The sequence below is a fragment of the Gossypium hirsutum genome, chromosome D05 (assembly GCF_007990345.1).
Source record: "Gossypium hirsutum isolate 1008001.06 chromosome D05, Gossypium_hirsutum_v2.1, whole genome shotgun sequence".
Lineage (NCBI taxonomy): Eukaryota > Viridiplantae > Streptophyta > Magnoliopsida > Malvales > Malvaceae > Gossypium > Gossypium hirsutum.
The window spans coordinates 14574936-14594657 of NC_053441.1; the positions used below are offsets into that span (position 1 = coordinate 14574936).

Sequence of the window (19722 nt, forward strand, 5' to 3'; positions counted from 1 at the left end):
TCCATTTTTATCTGAGTCCATCGGAGTTGGAGCTAACCTATATATATATATCCAACCATAACGTTCCCATGCAAGTTCGTCACTGATTCAATGCCCATCCTAAAGTTGTAGGTTGTTATATCAACTGTACATTGATGGCCCCACTATTGGAAACCCTGGCAACTGCATAAGGGGCAGAAGGCTGTTGTCTCAATCTCATAGTCCATGATGACTTCTTCCGCGAACAGAAACCATATAACTCAACATGAAATAGAATTAGATTTTTTATCATTTCAAATTCTGATTGCAGGACGACATTGCTATTGTTTGCTTCACGAAAAAAGGTATTCAAAAGGAAAAACATTGCATATGTTTGGTGAAGGAAATAAGTGTGTCGATGCTGTTCCACGTAAAGACAAATGACCCACCGGCCACCTCATTCTCACATTTTGCGTGCTAGAAATTATGGCAACTCCTTTTGTGGTTTATTTTGCAACCTCCTACATTTCTGTCATCTATAACCATAAATCCAAAATCCATCATTACCAATCAATTAGAAATGGCCTACATGAAAATCAAAGACTTTCATTTCTTTTTATGCTAGTAAAAGAATATATTAGCAATCCATTCATGTCCCCCCATAAGTACCTTTTTCTTTTCTTTTTTCCCGGCCCATTCCTGTCTAATTACCCTACTCAATCGAGATTATCTATATTCGATCCCATTTTCATGGCACGTCAAGAATAATTAGGTAGAAAAGCTTCGCCTCGTTGCTGGAAATAAGACACCCGATAATTATTGATTATTCATCACTAATCTATTTCCATACATTACAATAACTTATTGCAACCCAAAGCTTAACACACCGAACAAGATGCCATCACAATAAGCTAAGAGACTTGTACGTAGTAGTTTAAGCACATAAAAGAAAATTGGTAAAAAGAGTAGGAGCTCAACAGTGGGATTATCGATTTCTACTCTAGTTCTTGTGACATGTGGGTTCGAAAGCGAAGGGCCCAACGCTGTAGAGAACATATGGGAGCTTCTTTGAAGTAGATGGTTTCTCAGGCTTCAAGGGGGCGCCCTTCAATCCACCGTTTAGATTAGATGGCTTGCTGCATGCTCTCAATGGTGAAGATACGAGGGAGACGCTGCAATTGTGGAGATCAAAATTGTAGATGGTAATTGGTGCTTGCAGGAAGAAATAACCATTCTTGTCAGTCTTGAACTGGACCGTTAATTCGTTTTTAGCGTCTTTGCATGTTAGCCTTACGGTGGCACCTGTCAAAAAACAATCCCAAAGTGCTCACTTCACTCAGTACTTACACCTGCAGTGGGCAAAAACCAACTACCAAGGCTACCATATCAATGCATGCCAGTAATTTGCTGTGACATACACCTAGAAATGTGAGAAATAAAGGTATAGAGTAAATTTGCCGCTGCTGCTTTAACCCATAAAACTCCAAGCTCGTGATGTTTACTCACACCTGGAAGTTGCAGGCGACATGAAAGCTTTTGTCTCACTCAAAATTAAAATGCGTGTCTCCGTTCAGACAAAATGCCAAGTCACATCAGAAAATCATGATGGCATCTATATGTTAAAACAATATTTTATATATGCATGCATTGATTCTAATAAGCATTTAGACAAAGATGTACATGCAGCTATTGCTAATGGTTCTCAATGCAAATTGATGAAAAGATCGGGTACAACATTAAGCATTGCAGTTAAAGTTCTAGTTTAGCGAATAAGATTCAAGAATAGGTTTTGAACTGACGAGGAATTGGTTTAGCTCCCAAAAGGGTGTCGACTCCGGCGTACTTGCATGACTTGCAATAAACAACGCCCTGCACTGCCACATGACTCGATGTAGGTGGCTTGGCCGGAGGATGAGATGGTGGGTGTGTTGGTGGCTTGGTCGGGGACTGAGTTGGAGGCTTGGTTGGTGGCTTAGTTGGGGGCTGAGTTGGTGGTTTAGGCGGGGGTTGAGTTGGAGGTTTGGTTGGTGGCTTAGTTGGAGGTTGAACTGGTGGCTTGGGTGGAGCAGAAGTTGGGGGCTTGGTTGGTGGTTGCACTGGCGCCTTGGGTGGTGGATGAACTGGAGGAGGAGTGGGGGTTGGGGGCTTAGTGGGTGGATGAGGGTGAGGGTGAGGGTGAGGGTGGTGGTGATGGTGGTGGGTTGGTGGGTGACTAGGCGGGACTACAGGTGAAACAGCATGGTAATGAGGAGGAGAAGCCTGAGGCCAAATGGGAGCAGAGACAGTGAAGGTGCTCAGTAACAACAGTGAAAGCTGCACAAGCAAAACAGCTTTAACTACTAGTACTACAACAGCAAACCCCATATTTTGGTAATGTTTAGAGACAAAGAAAGAAGATGGTGAAGTCGGGGTGGCATTGGGAGTGAATTTATATGGGTTTAAGGCCGTGATTCTCTGCGGTTTTTATTGATGAAAATTTTGTTGTATAATTAAGGGGTGGGGTAGGGGTTCGTAGGCTACCATAGCATATTCAGAAAATGGAATCTGGAAATGACTAGATTACTCTGGTCTTCGGAAACAAAGGGCTCGTAACTTTAAATGCGTAAACCAAATTGGAATTGTTTTTCCGATCCACAGATTCTAAATTTAATGTTGCAGTCTAATCTAATGGCTAAGTCAGCTTCTTCACATGCAATGCAAGACAGAGAGAGATTTTGAGCTTAAAACATGGTAAACGACTAAAGGAATTTTGCCCATGCAACCAAATCTAATAAGTTTCCAAGGAGCACTGATTTCAAAACTATTTAATTGAATATGGATTTTTAGAATGATAAATTTAATCTTTTGGGCAACAACCATAGAGTTGGGGAGAAGGTGATGAAAATAAAGTTAAAGGTAAAATGATTATGAATGTCAATAAACAGTTTGTGACGATAAAAATAGACGTGGTGATTTACAGACTGGAAATTAATTAATCAAAGTGTGCCTTTCCTAGTGGTCCTTGTTCCCCCAAATGGGTGTTGTTTTTGTTTCTTTTTTAAAAGAGATTCAGAATTTTCAATTAATTTAATACGTACTTGATGACGCTCCTCCATTTTATCAAATACATTACAATGTCGTAATCAAAATTAATCCCCAAATGATTACATACAAATATATTATCTGTAGTTAAAACTTTGAAACCAGAGATAATACCCTTGTTTCTCATTTAATTAAGTACCCAAGTAGAGAGGTAACATGGCTAATTACGCGTTCTTCTTCCAAAAATTGACCCTAATAGGCCTAATCTTCAATTTGCCAAGGCCCAGAAACCTCTAAATTAATTTTCTACCCACAACTTGGAGCCTATGGATTTTGGTTTGTTATTTTATCACCCTATACTTTATCTAATTGATTGCTTGTAATCATCTTTATACAAATATACGCATAGTAAATTCTGGGTGGGGATCCTGTTATTTCTATTTTTTTACTGTAACCCTGTTATCAAGTTGAAATGAGTATGACCAATAAAGAGGGGTTAAATGACCATCGGAATGATAACTCAAAACATGCATATGATTGTAATGGTGCAAGGATAAACTCAACACCACTGTATGGAAAAATTGAATTTAAAGCATTCAAAGGTGATCATCAAGTCGTCTCCTTTTAATTACCCAGATTTGATGAAATCTGGTTGTCAAGCTAATGTTACATCCTTAATCGGCATTAACGATTAGAAAGGTTGTGGGCCGGGTGAGCACTGAGTAGTCTGTTTCCAGTTTTTGTCTGCAATGATTCCTATTGAATAAAAGCCACTGGCCTACGCTTCCAAGCTTCGGTTCATGCAACTTAGCTGATATTGTGTCGGTGGATTTTTTAAACTAGTATCCATATATACTGGTATCGTTATTTATAAAAATATTTATAAACATCAAAGTATATAAGATTAAATAAATCTTAAATATAAAATATTCTTCAATAAACTACACAAATACAATTCATCATTCAATAAATTTAAAATAAATTAATTTACCTATCACACCCATATAACATATAATAAATAATTAAAATATGTGTATTCAAATATAGCATAAAATAGATAATTAAAACGTAAGACTTAAAATTAATTAATAATAGTATGTGTAATATCTTCTTGTTTCGGTCAATACATCATATTTCAATTGATACAGACAAAATCGACCGATAAAACTAACACCGATTGAAATTTACATTGTAACTAAACTTAAAATTTGTTGCTTTGAATTACTATTAGAAACGAAACATTTTGATGGAACTAAATTGATTATCTTGTGTTCATACGCTAATTTTAATTTATAAATTACAAAATATAATTTCGTATTTCATACGTATCATGATAAATTGATTATTGTGTTCCATGATACAATAACTGGTGAGCGGGTAAGTATTGGGTATTCGTATACGTATTACGATAGTCTCCAATGAGAAATGGTGATCGGACACTTCAAATGCTTGTCTGACTGGAAACAACGAGCATCCGATCTCATCACCAACAATATTAGCTAAATTTTAAGTTCATTATTGCGTATCTAAAAGTTACTTCCGGCCGTGGTAAAAGGCTTTTGTAACTGAGAGGGACACTGCCATCTTATTTTTCTCAATGACTTGTTGCATCAACCGGAAAAGATAAAAGATCATCATGATTACAAGCACGCTCTGCTTCGGCCCATGATAATAATATTTTGCACATCCAATCATTCTAAAAATTTTCTACCAAAATCGCCTCGGCCTCTCTCCCTTTCTTTTTTCTTCCACCCACCCTGTTACGGTTGGACTTAAGGCTTTCATACTTGCAATATATTCCAAATAATCCTTTCCCAATTTTGAAATAAAAGAATAAAATAATAAGCACACTCAAACTCACGTCCTACTGACAATAATGTTATATCAATTGAATGCATTTTTTTTTAATTTTAAAATTTTAGCGTTAAATTCCAAAAGGCTAAATCTTTAGTTGTTAGACTAGAATGATTCGAGGATGTAATTATTATACAGCTTAGTGTTGTTTCATCCAATTTCTATACAAAGAGGTAAATTCATATAGTACAATGTCTGTGGAGAAGGTATTAGGCAGCAATTCTAGAAGGAGAAGAAGGCTTCCCAAATGGGCTTGAAAGGACTACTTTTCCTGAATTGACTAATCAATTCAGTGGCACACTAGTCTCACCAAACACTTAAGCCCATATAATATATAGTAAAGAATATAAAAAAATAGTACCAAAAAATACTGAAAAATAAGTGGGATTACAGGGAGACCAAAACTGTCTCATTTATTACAAACTGTAATGATGAATATTTCAAGCAACAACTCAAGATGAAAGAGTTTCTGAAGCAGCAAAAAAACTTAATATTGCCTCAACACGCATTATTAGGCTTAGTTTCAAAAGGCAAAAGTTATAAACGCTCTTACAAAATCGCTCCCACGTATATTGCTAAAGCAGCTTGCGGATAAAAGATAATAAGATAAATATTTTGTGGACTAATCTTTGATATTCAAATCTGGTTTTTGACACAGCAGCATCTCCTGATTCCTGATTCTCCATCAATAACCAGAATTTGGATATGCACTCACCAATAAGCTGTAACAATCATTATTGAAACATCAGACACGGTCCAACATAGCATGCAATCAAGGTAAAGAATCCCTTTCAATGAATGAAAACAAGTTAATGACGGCTCCAGTCAATAAAGGAACACATATAATTCTTCTACACAAATTGCATGCCATACAACTAACAATGTCATTTTCAGCCAACCAGAAAATCTAAGCATATAAACCAATCAATCTTCCACTCTAAAGCCTAACCATATCATCCCAGATGAATTAAACTGAAAGGACAAAAGTTGGGGGGGGGGAAGGGGAAGATTTTCTATAGCTAGACAATTACCTCCTTACTTTTCTCCATTTATCAACAGCATTAGAATCATTCAGGCAGATTATAATAGAAAGATAAATCAAAGTACTCATTCACAGAATCTGCCTAACTACGATCTTATGTTAATTATCCCGAAGAACGAAAAAGAAATTATAAATGCTTGTGGAGAATTCATAAGACAATATTTGATCAATTCGATGGTAAACTTTGGTAGAAATTAACATGTCAGAACATAAACAAATAAATGGATCAAAACGAAGCATAGCAACAATGAAGATAAGAACAAGATTAATCGGCATAACATAATGCATTTCAAAATATTAGGAATATAGCTCAAAGAAAGAACCATTACCACTAAGTTTGTGCCTCAATCTCTTTATCGTCAGTTGTAGTCCCATTAGCCTCCACACCTTCAGCATCCTCACTTGGTGGCTGAACCTGTTCTTCTTCTGGCAATGGTTCCTCAACATAATCATTCTCAAAAGCATCAGCTGGAACCTCATAAATCCTAACTTGAGGCTTAGATGGATCCTTCACAAGCACATATTTCCCTTCATTCAACTTCATACACAAGTCTACAATAGACTTGACGATCCCCCACATATTCGAAGTATTCAGATTAATTTGGGAAGCAAAATCTCTTGGTTTATACCCAACAACACCTAATATCACATGGTTAAAATGATCCCTAGGATGCACTCTTGTCACATATCCCAATTTCATCAAATCAGCACTGGCTAAAATCGCTTGAGCAGTCCATTTAGCCAACTTATTTGCATTATTTTTCAACTCAGTAGCCAAAACTGCACCCCTTTGGGTCTCCAACTTCTGCCTCCAATCAACACCGGAATACTTGGGATCAAACTCGTTAAGTGCATTCAAAGTAACGAAGGAATTTTTGTTGTTAACCTCAACAACACTCTGAACCTCACACCTTGCGACTAAATACATATCACCATCAAGCTTCCACCTTCTATACCTATATGCCACAGAAGCAACCTCATCACCTTCATTGGCGAACGGATTTGGCTCATCAAAACTCACCTTATTCCCATCCCTAACCAGAACCTGCTGTGAAAAATTCTGATTTATATAAGCCGCTTCCACACTCAACGAATAAGCAGAGTTAATATCATCTTTAGCTTCAGGTAATGGCTCCTGAGAGGTCTCGTGGACGGACAATAAATCTAATTGCGACCCATCTCTTTTATCGAAGAACAGTTTATTCCCAACACGTTGAACAACAATATCCCAGGAATAAACGGACCTGGGGGCACACATTAAAGTTGCCAGAATCGTATCAGTCGCAAAAACAGTTGCTTTATCCTCATTGGCCAATCTTCGGATGACCGGATCGTCGGTTGTGGTGACTTTAAAGAAGTTTCTGTTTTTGAACCTCTCGAGTCTCCGTTCGTTCTTCGGGGTGATTCGATCAAAGGACCTATCGTAATACTCCAAAGCGCCACAGAGAAGTAAGTCTTCGGGGTCGGAGACGGAGAAGGATAATTTGGTGAATGTTGAGAAGGGAATTTGTTCGAGCATGTTCCATTCAGGTTGGATATCAACGGAGGATTTGAAGATGGCAGCTTCACGACGTTGCTGGTTCTGATTGGACCGGTTGAGATTATAAAGACGGTCGCGACGGGCTCGCTCTTTCTCGGCCTCTCTTTTCCGGGCCTCGACTTCTTCATCGCGTCGTTGGGGGAGTTGAGGTCGGTGTTGATTAAAACGCCATTTAGGGCCAAATTTAGGCCGAGGAGTAGGCTTCGTGTCGACTAAACGGAAGGCGGAACCATCGTCGGGGTTAGCGAGAGGGAAGGCGTCGAGGTCGAGAGAGAAATCGAAGGGGGAGTCGGCTGAGCCGGGTTTCCCGGAGGAAGGACGATTAGATGCGTTGGCGTTCGAAGAGGAGAAAGAACGGGTGAAGTCAGCGATTCGGCCGAGCCTCTCGGAACGGGAGAAGGTGGCGTAAGGGACATGGGGAGGGAGTGTGGTGGTCGTGCTTGGTGGGGTAGCGGTGGTTGATTCGGGTGGACCCCAACCGTCGGGATTAAATGGAACAGCTCCTACTTCAAAAACTCCCACCATCGGTAACGAATCTCTGGATTGGATTTTCCTGCAACACCAGCAATATAGAGAGAATCTTACTGAAAGAAGAAGAAGAACCCTACAAGTGATGGGCGTCGTTAATAATATAGTGTCAAAAGTGGGCTTCAACAGGAAATAATTTTGGGCCTAATTACATCTTAGAAGGGCCCTTTAATTGAAAGTATGATTTGGTCCAAGAATCATATACAATCAACCTGCCACTACATGGATTTAATTCACATTATCACCTATGGTATGGGTGAAGACGGACAAACCTACCTTTGTCATGATTGGAATTAGGCAGCAAGATTTTGATATCTTGCTAGTAATCCAATAAGTAGATACATTTCTTTTCTTAACTTAATGTTAATTTCAAATCACTCAACTTAAATAATTAAATTTATTAGTATTTAAAATTTTATTCTATATAAAATATTATTATGAGGTTTTTGGTACGCTAATAGTCTACTTTTTTTATTCCACAACCAGTCTTATAAATTTAACCCTATTTGTGGAGTTTAAAAACTTCGCTACTAGTGTACCCAATATATTTTTTTAATTTTTTAATACTTCTTTAACATCATACTCCTCAAGCATTCTTTTCTTTTCCATATTTCTTTTAGGGTTAAAATATGCGTATTGAGAATGTAGATGCTATTGAGGCTATTGATGTAGGGAGTGATGAAATTGAAAAGAAGAAGAGCAACAACAACAAAGAGAATGAGGAGGCTATTGGGGCTATTGCTGTTGTTGACGGTGCAATCGATGCAGGGGCTGAGGATGAAACCGAAAAGAAGAAAAGAAAAAGAAAAGATGCAGCAGAGGAGTAGATGAGCAGGTTTCAGAACTTTACTTTTAATTACAAAATCTTTTTCTATTGCTTGTATTTTTGGCAACTATTGTTACTTTGTTGTAATTTTAGTGTTTTGCTTTTTGAAAATTAAGAATTTAGTCCCTATATTTGTATTTCTAGAAATTTATCTTCTTTACTTTTCACATTCTAAAATTCAAGTTCAATATTAATAGTGTTAATTTTCTTTTAGGTTTAATTAGTTGTTGTGACATTTTGAAACAATAAAAAATTACTCATTTGGTAATCACGTAATTAAAAAAATGTTCTAATTAACTTGAATTTAACAAAAAAATTAACAATTAGACTTAACTTTTAAAATTTAAAAAAATACAAAAACTAAATTCCTAAAAAATTTAACCTTCTTTTTAGAGACAAGACCTTGTACTAGTCTAATGCCACCTTGTGTGCTGCTAACACACCTCCGGTTGAAGTCCCAGGTGAGTTTTGCCCTCCATTGAAACGCAAGTTTCGTGTGGGTGTGTTTGGCACACCACCAGCTGCCAGTTGGATGATACAACTTTATAGATAGGAGAATGCACTAGAACCCCCCATTTAGTTTTCCACCGGAGGGTCTTTGTTTGAGGATACTATTCAATCTTCCAATTTGTAAAAACTTTCAATTCAACACTTAGGGCTAGTTTGGATGGGCGGTGTGTTTACCTCCAGTGAGGTTAAAAACAGCGGTGACAGTGAAATTAGTTACTGTAGCGGTGAGATTGGGTACTGTAGCGGTGAGATTAAAAACAATGGTGGAGTGTGTGTTTGGATTCAAATGCAGTTGTAGCGGTGATGTGAGAATAAAAAATGACTATTAAGTACATAAAATTAGAATTGATATATAATAGAAGTTATTAAAATTATTTTACTTTTTAAAAATTATTAAAATATGCAAATTTATTTAATAAAATATTAAAATGTATCTTCTAATATTTTAATGAATTATATAATTAATTTAAATTATTTATTAGATAAAATGATAATTATTTTTAATTTTTTTATAGTTATAATTAAATATTTTTTATAACAATGATAAATATTATTTTCACAAATAATAACATTATACTTGGATCAAAATTTGAAGTATCTAAACAGATGATTTTTAATAAAAAAATATAGTAACATAAGACATAACAAGTTTCATTATTACTAGAAATTAGGTTATGATACAAAATGTGTTTACAAATATTGATTCATTAAACTAGATGCAATGGTTTCCCTTAACATTGTGATTTCAAGGTCACTTTCTCTGTTAGAAGAACTCAATTCACCTCTGTCAAACTGGCTTGAAGAGACTGGCATATCCGGTATATTCTCAAATTCTCGAAAATCCTCATCATTTGACCAAGCATGTCTTCGAATGTAATTATGCAAAACCATTGTTGCAATAACTATTAAAACTTGCTTGTCGAATGAATAACTTGGAATATCTCTTAATATTGGCCATTTTATTTTTAAAATACACTAGAGTGTTTGATTCAACTGGTTCAAGTTCTCTGTACATTTGGGGTTGTTCTATATCTTCATAAGAAATGTTTCCCTAATTTGTTTCACAAATCCCATAATTTTTTATTATCATGATTTAAGTTCAAAATTAGTATGCGAATCAAGAAAAATATTGGATCTTCATGCTTCAAGTAATTCGAATAAACCGAATACAGTACATATATTTTTTTATTTTTAAAATACACTACATATATTTTTTATTTTTAAAATACACTACATATATTTTTTTATTTTTAAAATACACTACATATATACTACATATATATTTTTTATTTTTAAAAAACACTACATATATTTTTTATTTTTAAAATACACTACATATATTTTTTTTTATTTTTAAAATACACTACATATATTTCTTTATTTTTAAAATACATTACATATATTTTTTATTTTTAAAATACACAAATACAATGCAATTTCCCCATCCCCATCTTCCCTTTTCCATTGATTCCCCTCTTCCACCGTGCCTTCCTCCCATTTCCCATTCTCATTTCCCCTCTTCCACCGTGCCCTCCTCCCATTTCCCATTCCCATTCCCATTTCCCCTTTTCCACCGTGCCCTCCTCCCATTTCCCCTCTTCCGTCGATTCCCCACCTCCCATTTCCCATTCCTATTTACGGTTGCTTCTTCAAATTGAGGCAGTAGGATTGTTTCTGGTTTTGCTTTGGATCAGGTGTCTTAGCAAGCACCATGTTGTGGAGTAGGAATCGGGTAAAGAAGGTTGCACAATCCATGTGTCTCCTAATCAACTTTGGCCTCATACCAAGGTTCGTTTTTTTTCTTGTTTTGTTTCTGAAGGTGGCAGCAAACTCAAAATGCTCATCAGCTATGTTGACGATTTACCTACTGGGTTTTTCAATTTCTTTCCTTTGTTTATAAACATCAATGGTTATGTATTTACTGCTGTTGATTGGATTAAAATATAGGGTGTTTTCTCACTTATGTCTAACATAACATGTATAAAATATCAATGTGTGTGTTTATATACATACGCTTGAGTATTTTGCATCAGCCAAGCCAAGTATGGGTATTATTGTCTTCACAAATGTCTACTGCCCCAGTTGGAGCTTTTACCACCAGTCAGCTTAAGGCTGTCCAGTGCAGTAGAAGTTCCTCACTATGCTGGAAGCAAAATGTTCCAAAGACTGTCCAGTCCAATCCCAGTGCAGTCCGATTGAAAATAAAGGGGAAATTTATCAACACACCGTAGTGCGTTAGAATCCAAAGGGGGCCTTAATTTAATACAATTTTCGGCTGTGAAACACAAGATCCAAAAACAGCCCAATTAGATCCGAGATTTCTGACGATTGGAGAAAAAGAAAGTCATTGTTGGATTGTCATAAGCCCTGTTGTTTTGAATGCCAATAATGCATTCAAAATATTATAGAGGTCTTTATACTAAAAATTAGATTGTAATTTATTTTTTTACTTAATAAATAAATAAATTAGTCCTTATATATTAGATCAAAAATAAATCGACTATTCTGTTAAAAAATTCATCTATTTTTATTGTTAAAAATTGATATTTGTACATCAACATGATGTAAAAGTAGCATGCCATGTGTTACCATCTAGTTATTCCATCAATCGATAAAAATTTTAATATAAAAAATCAATTTACTCTTTAATTTATGTACAAAAATTAATTTATCTATATTCAAGTAGAAAAAAATAAAATATAATTTATCGTTTATTGCATCCAATTATTACAATCTTTATTCAATTAATGGGGTACATCATGAAATACAGACAAGGAAGCATAAAATGATTGCGCTTGCTCCACTTTGGTTCCCATATTCTTTGTTATGTACAAATGTTACACCCCTTTTAATTATTTTAAGGGTATCGTTAAAAAACACCCCCCAACATATTAAAAAAACACTCCAATTCTTTTTTTGGTGTAGTTAATTACAATATTTCTCATTTTACATTTTATTAGATGAATGTCTTTTTTAATGAGTCTTTTTATTAATACAATAATTAGAGTCAAGATCTTAAATTAATGTGGTCCAAAAAATTAATTAGTAAATTTTTCAAATATCTTCATTTTCAACATCTTAAATTAATTAGTGTAATCAATTTAGTCCAAAAAATTAGAGTCAACATCATAAAAAAGGGAAAAAAATAATTTTGTTGTAATTAATACAATAAATAAGCAGAGTTATATATATATATGTTTATTTTGATGAACATTAACAACACCATGACGTAAACTCATATTATTATTAACAAAATTAAGTCCTTCTCACTACACTCTATTATTTGTAATTTTGTATTTTATAAATTTATTTTAAACTATTTTTTTATAAAAATCTATTTTTTTAATTTTTTCTTTATTTATTTATTAATTCTTGTATAAATTAAAATCTGTTTTAAATTTTTATAACTACTGATTTTTTCATCATAATTTGTAGTGTTCAACAAAAGATGTCGAATTTTTACGGAAGTAACTTAAATGAAGGCAATGAGATCTCTATGGCGACATCACCATTTTTTACCGATCGGGTATAATATTTATCATGATATTAATATTTTTTTATATTAATAACATTTAATATTTGTTAACAAAATTATTTAAATTTTAGGTGTTCGAGTCTCGTGAAGAGCTGATGCAATGGGTGCAAAACACGACATTCTCTCTTGGTTATATCATCGTCATGATCAGATAAAAAGCAAACGAAAATGGTGTGGTGTCTTACGTCACACTTATTTGTGACCGTGGTGGTGAATACAAATTTAAAGAATCAAGTAAAAAGTTTGGCACCAAAAAGACCAATTGTAAATTTCGATTGGTAGGTTCGTATTTAAAACAATATGATGGGTGGACGTTGAGGGTGATATGTGATCAACATAACCATCCACCTGCACAACATATGGAGGGACATGCTTATGCAAGGCAGTTGAAAGAAAACGAAAAAAATGTTGGTTGATTTGACGAGTAAGAATGTTACACCACGTGACATATTATCGACACTGAAGGAGCAGGACGAGAATAACGTTTCTACACTAAAAACCATATACAATGCACGGCAAAAGCTTCGCTCGTCCCAGAATGTCAGTAAAACTCCGATACAGGTTCTTATGTTGCTTTTGAATGATAAACAATTTTTACTGAGTTTTCAGTAAATAACATTTCAAATGAATTGGAAATCTATTCTTCATTCATCCACGATTATTGGATATATGGCGTGCATTTCCGCACGTTTTGATTGTAGACGCAACGTACAAAACGAACAAATATGATCTGCCTTTTGTTCAAAATGTTGGCGTGACTTCAATCAACAAGACATTTAGTATAGCTTTTGCCTTTATCATTAACAAAAAGGAGGAGAACTATAATTGGGCACTAACATGTCTAAAGTTGACACTAGAAGAGTGCATGTACCCACGTGTTATTGTGACGGACTGAGAGTTGGCTCTGATGAATGCATGCGAACAAGTTTTCCCCGATGCCACTCGGTTACTATGCAGATGGCACATTACTGAAAATATTAAAAAGCATTATAGGCAGTCTATCAAGTCGCAACATGAGTGGGACTCCTTTTGTGCTATGTGGACTGTACTCGTTGAATCTCCAACGTGGATATTGTACACCGAAAACTTTAGAAAAATCCAATCAATGTTGAGCGAATATCCAGGTACAAGCCTCGTTATTCTATAAATAATTGTTTATAGTTTTAGAAGACTTTTTATACACAACTAACATTTATATAAATTCAGGTGTTTTAAAATATCTAGATCAAGTGTGGTTAAGCAAATATAAGGAAATGTTTGTGTCGGTCTGGATTGATCAGCATCTCAACTTTGGAGAACGAACTACGAATAGAGTTGAGAGCCAGCATGCAAAGCTAAAGAAATACCTTTGTGCAAAAAATTCTTCTCTAGATAAATTTGTTGGTTGTATCAATCAGATTGTCAAGTCTCAACTTACATCGATATATGAAAGTTTTGAAAGAGTAGAATTATCTTCAAACACAGACGCAGCTTACCATGTTTCAGATTATTGCAGGGTTTTGTGGCACTTGAAGCTCTAGATATCCTAGAAGGGGAACTTCAGCGGTCGAGTAGACATCAACTGGACTCTTCAAACTATGGTTGTAAACTACGTTATAGTTGTGGGTTACCATGTGCTTGCATGCTATCAGTCTACTTGAATTCAGGTGTTATATTTAACAATTATTTTCTATATTTTATTTATATATTGAATTTTTATAAACTAAAGGCATTTCAATGCAGGTAAGTGTATTCAGTTGGATTCAATAGATGTATTCTGGAGGAAGCTTGACTTATCACCGTCAATTTTGTGGAAAATGAGGATATTTGTTTTGACGGTGAGTTAGAAATGTTCAAAAAAATTCACTAAGCAGTCAAAAGTCGGGAAAAAAAGTCTGTTAAGAAAGTTAAGATGTAACACCCCTTACCCGAGACCGTTGCCGGAGTCAAGGATGAGGCGTTACTTGACTTAACTTAAAAGTTCGGGGCATAAAAATTTAGTTTTAAAAGTTATTTCACTGTTCATAATAAGGCTGTCCACCTGCGCAGCAGTCACTAAATTAATTATAACTCAAGATACAAAACTCAAAATTTAGATCCGTAAATTTTACCTAAAACTAGACTCATATATCTTTTTACTATAAATTTTTTAGAATTTTTGGTTCATCCAATTAGTACAGTTTATTAGTTAAAGTCTCCCCTGTTTCACTGATCGACTATCCTGACCTCTTGTCACTAAAATTAAATTATCTCATTGTAAAGACTTCATATGGTGCTTCCACTTATTTCTACTTAAAATATACTCATTAAGGAATCTATACATATAAATTATAACTCATAATTCCTTCTGTACAATTTTTAATGAATTTACTGAGGTATACAAATTCTCTTTCATATTCAGCCACCGTTTGATTTCCCTGTTGCAAGTCAAGAAATTCCCTCTTCCTCTTGTCCAAATATTTCTTACCAACATATTTCTTTTTAAACTCACTCTGGAAAAATTCTCAAGTAAGCTTCTCTTCAGATACTACTGCTTCCACAGTTTCCCACCAATTATATGCTTCTTCTTTTAACAAAGACACAACACATCTCAAATAATCATCTGGAGAATAAGCCATTTGTTTAAAAACCCTTAATAGACTGTGTAGCCAATACTCAGCTTTTACAGAGTCATCATCCGATCTACCTCGAAATTCTTCAGCTCCAAACTTCCTAAGCTTTTCAATCGGAGAATGTTTACTAGATTTAGTTGTCGGAGGAGGTGGAGGAGCAACTGGGGGTGTCATAGGTGGTGCAGTAGGGGGAGGAGGTTGTTGAGTTCTTCCTTGAATTAGATCAGTAAACCACTGATTCATCACTCCATATATCATATTTTTAAGATCTTGTTCTTGAACCAGAGCGATTAGAACATTACTGCTTGTTCCTTGTTCAGATGTCTGTACTCTACTGTTAGCTTCTTCCTGTTCAGCATGTTTAGGTCTATCTGACATCTTTATAATCTATAAAAATAACAAGAATTAGATCGGATCATACATATCACACTATCATAGATTTATATGGCATGTATTTTTGAATACTTTACTCATTACATTCATTCTGAGAATCGGCTAAACCGAAGCTCTGATACCAATAAAATGTAACACTCCTTACCCGAGATCATTTCTGGAGTCGAGCATGAGGCGTTACTTGACTTAACTTAACTTAAAAGTTCGAGGCATAAAAATTTACTTTTAAAAGTTTTTTCACTGTTCATAATAAGGCTGTCCACATGCGCAGCAGTCACTAAATTAATTATAACTCAAGTTAACAAACTCAAAATTTAGATCCATAAATCTTCCCTAAAAATATACTCATATATATTTTTACTATAAATTTTTTAGAATTTTGGGTTCAGCCAATTAGTACAGTTTATTAGTTAAAGTCTCCCCTGTTTCACTGATTGACTATCCTGCCTCTCGTCACTTAAATTCAATTATCTCATTTTAAAGACTTCATATGGTGCTTCCACTTATTTATAATTAAAATAGACTCATTAAATAATCTAGACATATAAATTATAACTCATAATTCCTTCTGTACAATTTTTAATGAATTTCTTAAGTCGGAACAGGGGACTTCAAAAACCATTCTTACCCTGTCTCACTAAAATTAAAATATCTAAAAATATATAACTCTTTTGCTTACTCTATTTATTTCATGTGAAAGTAGACTCATTCATCTTTAATTTCATATCTCACACAGCTTCTAATTCAATTTACACTATTTTTGGTAATTTTTCAAAGTTACATCAATGCTGTTGTCCAAAAACTCTTCCATTGCAGTTTTATTTTATTTTATTTTTTTAAAAATTCAATATAACCCCTTTATAATTATCTAACCTTCCCTGCAAATTTCAATTCACAACCAATTTTAGTATTTCAACTACTTCATTTAAATACTAATAAAGTTCAACCAATCAATCATTTCAAGCTAAAAACATGTATATTTCAATGTCTAACACAACCATCACATTTAGATTTACCTTGCCTACTTAGTCATTCATTCTATTACTTTTTACTTCAATTCGCTATACATGCCATATAAATTAAAAAGTTGTTTAACAAAATCTACCGGAGTAAATCTGGATAGTGTGATCGTTGATGTAGAGTCGATCCTCCGAACATATATATATCAATCTACAAGAAATAATAAACACACACAAGTAAGCTTGCAGAAAGCTTAGTAAGTTCATAGGCTCATAATAAAATCTTACCAAAATTTCACTAACAACATTAGTAAACAAATAAAAATTCAACATTTTCTACCAACCACAATCTCAAACAATGAATCTATCTAATCGAGCTCAATATCAGATGTCAAATTCAATTCCGACATTTAGCTTCAATTGCACTTACAAATACCTGTCAAATTAAGGATCGTCTTACGGATTTGAGTACATCGTTTGCCCGGTGCCACGATTTGCTTAAATATTTCACATTGCTATAACTCAGTATGGTTTTCTTCACGGAAATACCATACCTACTTTTCACAACTCGGTATGGTTTTCTTCACTGAAACACCATACCTACTTTTCACAACTCAGTATGGTTTTCTTCACTGAAATACCATACCTACGTTTCATACTTTTCCATGGATCTACCATGGACTTATCCATCAATTCATCACTGGTTACCGAACGTATGTACTCAATCCTGCGTATCCCATAATTTGAACTAACAATCTCATCTTATTATCATTTTTACCATAATCATAATTTAACAACAATATACGAATTGATACATTATATCATCCCCACATTAACAATTAATCATAAAAGTTCAGCCATATGAACTTACCTGGGCCAATTCGTAGAAGTTGTAAAAGTTCAGAAACTAGTTCGATACTTTCTCTTTTCTGCGTTTATCTTCGAATTCCCAATCTATAATATAAATTTTTCCATTTATTAGCATCTAATTCAATACTAATTTACTTCACAATTTATTCCTTTCACTTTTCGAAATTACACTTTTACCCCTAAAATTAACAATTTTTACAATTTCGTCCCTACTCAATTAACCCTTCAATTGATCTAATTTTTCTCAATTAACACCTTATCCAACCATTTTAGACTACTAAGCAACCTTTTATATTCATAATTTCAGTAAAAAACCCCAGTTCCTAACTTTTTCACAATTAGGTCCTAAAAATCATTTTCTACTAAAATCACTTAATAAGATCATTATATAATGAAATTAAAACTTAAAATCTATAATAATTCATCATAAAATTCCATAACTTATTCATGGTAACTTAATAAATCACCCATGGAATCAAATACTAATGAATTCAATAGTTGGACCTAGTTGTAAAATTCACAAAACATAAAAATTTCAAGGAAAAAGCAAGAATTGAACTCACATGGTATAAAAATATGAGAAAAAATCTTTTTTCAGACCTCCTATGGCGTTCTTTCTGATAAATTATGAAGAGATCTCTAGATTTTTCACTTTTATCTTTGTTTTATATATTTAATTTGTAAAATTTCCAATTTTGCCCTTGTTTCTCCTTACTTTCTTGCTGTTTTTTCTTGCCCAATCGTCCAGCCCATATAATTTGGGCCCAATTTCCTTTTAAATCCCTCCTTATTAGTCACTTAAGCTATTTAATCACAATTTAACAAATTTTGCAGTATTTTCAATTTAGTCCTTTTTAATTAATTGACTATCCAAACGTTAAAATTTTCTAACGAAACTTTTATACTAACTCAATGACACTCCATAAATATTTATAAAAATATTTATGGCTTGGTTTATGAACTCGAGGTCTCGATACCTCATTTTAGACCCAATTTACCTATTAAATTCTTTTTAAATCACAAAATTCAATAAATCACAAAATTCACTAATTCAAAAATTCTTATAAAATCACACTTGACCCATAATTATTAGTTTATTAAATTTTAACTTATTGGTCGGATTTAGTGATCTGGAATCACTGTTTCCGACACCATTGAAAATTAGGCTGTTACATAAAAGATATATTCCAACTGAGTAAAACACTCATTAAAGAACCTACAATCCAAAAAAATACGCGTGGATGACCAACCTTGAAGAAACAACAACAAAAACGAGTCGATTCTATAAGTCAAGCTCCCAGAAGATTTAGCCATTCAACCACGTCAAAATCTGTTGGGTTGGATCTGGTAGAGTTTAACAAAGAACCTGCAAGACATATTTCATACGTAATCGAAATTCCAAACTTAAACTAGGAGCCATCAGAGCAAGTTTCAAACTTCATAGACTTAAACCAGATGCCTGAATCATGTGACACTCATCACACATGTACAAGATGTCAGGGGTGATGGAAATTGCAGATTCCGAGCAATATTTGTTTGTCTTGGTTATGGCGAAGATCAATGGCTCTATGTTCGACATCAACTGGTAGACGAGTTATTGAGTTTATATGATGTCTATGCTAGAGTTTTCACTGATGGAATCGATGAATTATGTAATTCACTGTGTTTCTCACAATCGCCTGCGTCAGCAGAACACTGGATGGTTATGCCTATGACAGGTGTCCTGATTGCCAACAGGTTTCGGGTGAGCCTCAATTATTTAACTAAGCGAGGTGACATAACTTTCTTTCCTCTTTGGAGAGGTCCGGAACATTTTCAATACCATCATGCTATTACAATTGCACATGTATATGCTAATCATAATGTGATGGTACAATTAGAAGGAGATTACCCAATGCCTACCATTTCGGCTTATTGGATCCGCCATAGAGCCCCGTCTACAGCTGGTGTAACAGCCCGATTTTGGGTCTAGTCGGAACAGTGGTTTCGGGACCACAAATCTAACGAGGAAAAATGAAATTGTAATGGCCTGAATTTTCAGTGGTGTCGGAATGGTGATTCGAGATCACTAAATCTGACAAATGAGTAGAAAATA

At 34.4% G+C, this 19722-nt stretch overlaps 2 protein-coding genes across 2 annotated transcripts; both read right to left on the reverse strand.

The window, feature by feature from the left end:
* Positions 1-749: 749 nt before the first annotated feature.
* LOC107905787 (non-classical arabinogalactan protein 31) lies at positions 750-2454 on the reverse strand. Its single transcript, XM_016832540.2, has 2 exons — positions 1758-2454; positions 750-1260 (listed from the first exon to the last, which is right to left on the reverse strand). Exons 1-2 carry the CDS (start codon positions 2320-2322, stop codon positions 959-961), a joined length of 867 nt encoding a protein of 288 aa, XP_016688029.1. The 5' UTR covers positions 2323-2454; the 3' UTR covers positions 750-958.
* A 2747-nt stretch (positions 2455-5201) lies between these two features.
* On the reverse strand, positions 5202-8021 carry LOC107905786 (eukaryotic translation initiation factor 3 subunit D). Its single transcript, XM_016832539.1, has 2 exons — positions 6205-8021; positions 5202-5555 (listed from the first exon to the last, which is right to left on the reverse strand). Exon 1 carries the CDS (start codon positions 7938-7940, stop codon positions 6207-6209), a length of 1734 nt encoding a protein of 577 aa, XP_016688028.1. The 5' UTR covers positions 7941-8021; the 3' UTR covers positions 5202-5555; positions 6205-6206.
* Between the last annotated feature and the right edge of the window lie 11701 nt (positions 8022-19722).

Excerpts from the sequence above, each read along its gene's own strand:
- LOC107905787 (XM_016832540.2), bottom strand. The coding sequence starts at position 2,322 with ATGGGGTTTGCTGTTGTAGTACTAGTAGTTAAAGCTGTTTTGCTTGTG. Across the intron at positions 1,261-1,757 it reads GGGAGCTAAACCAATTCCTC|GTGCCACCGTAAGGCTAACA; the intron begins GTCAGTTCAAAA and ends GTTTTTTGACAG.
- LOC107905786 (XM_016832539.1), bottom strand. The coding sequence starts at position 7,940 with ATGGTGGGAGTTTTTGAAGTAGGAGCTGTTCCATTTAATCCCGACGGT.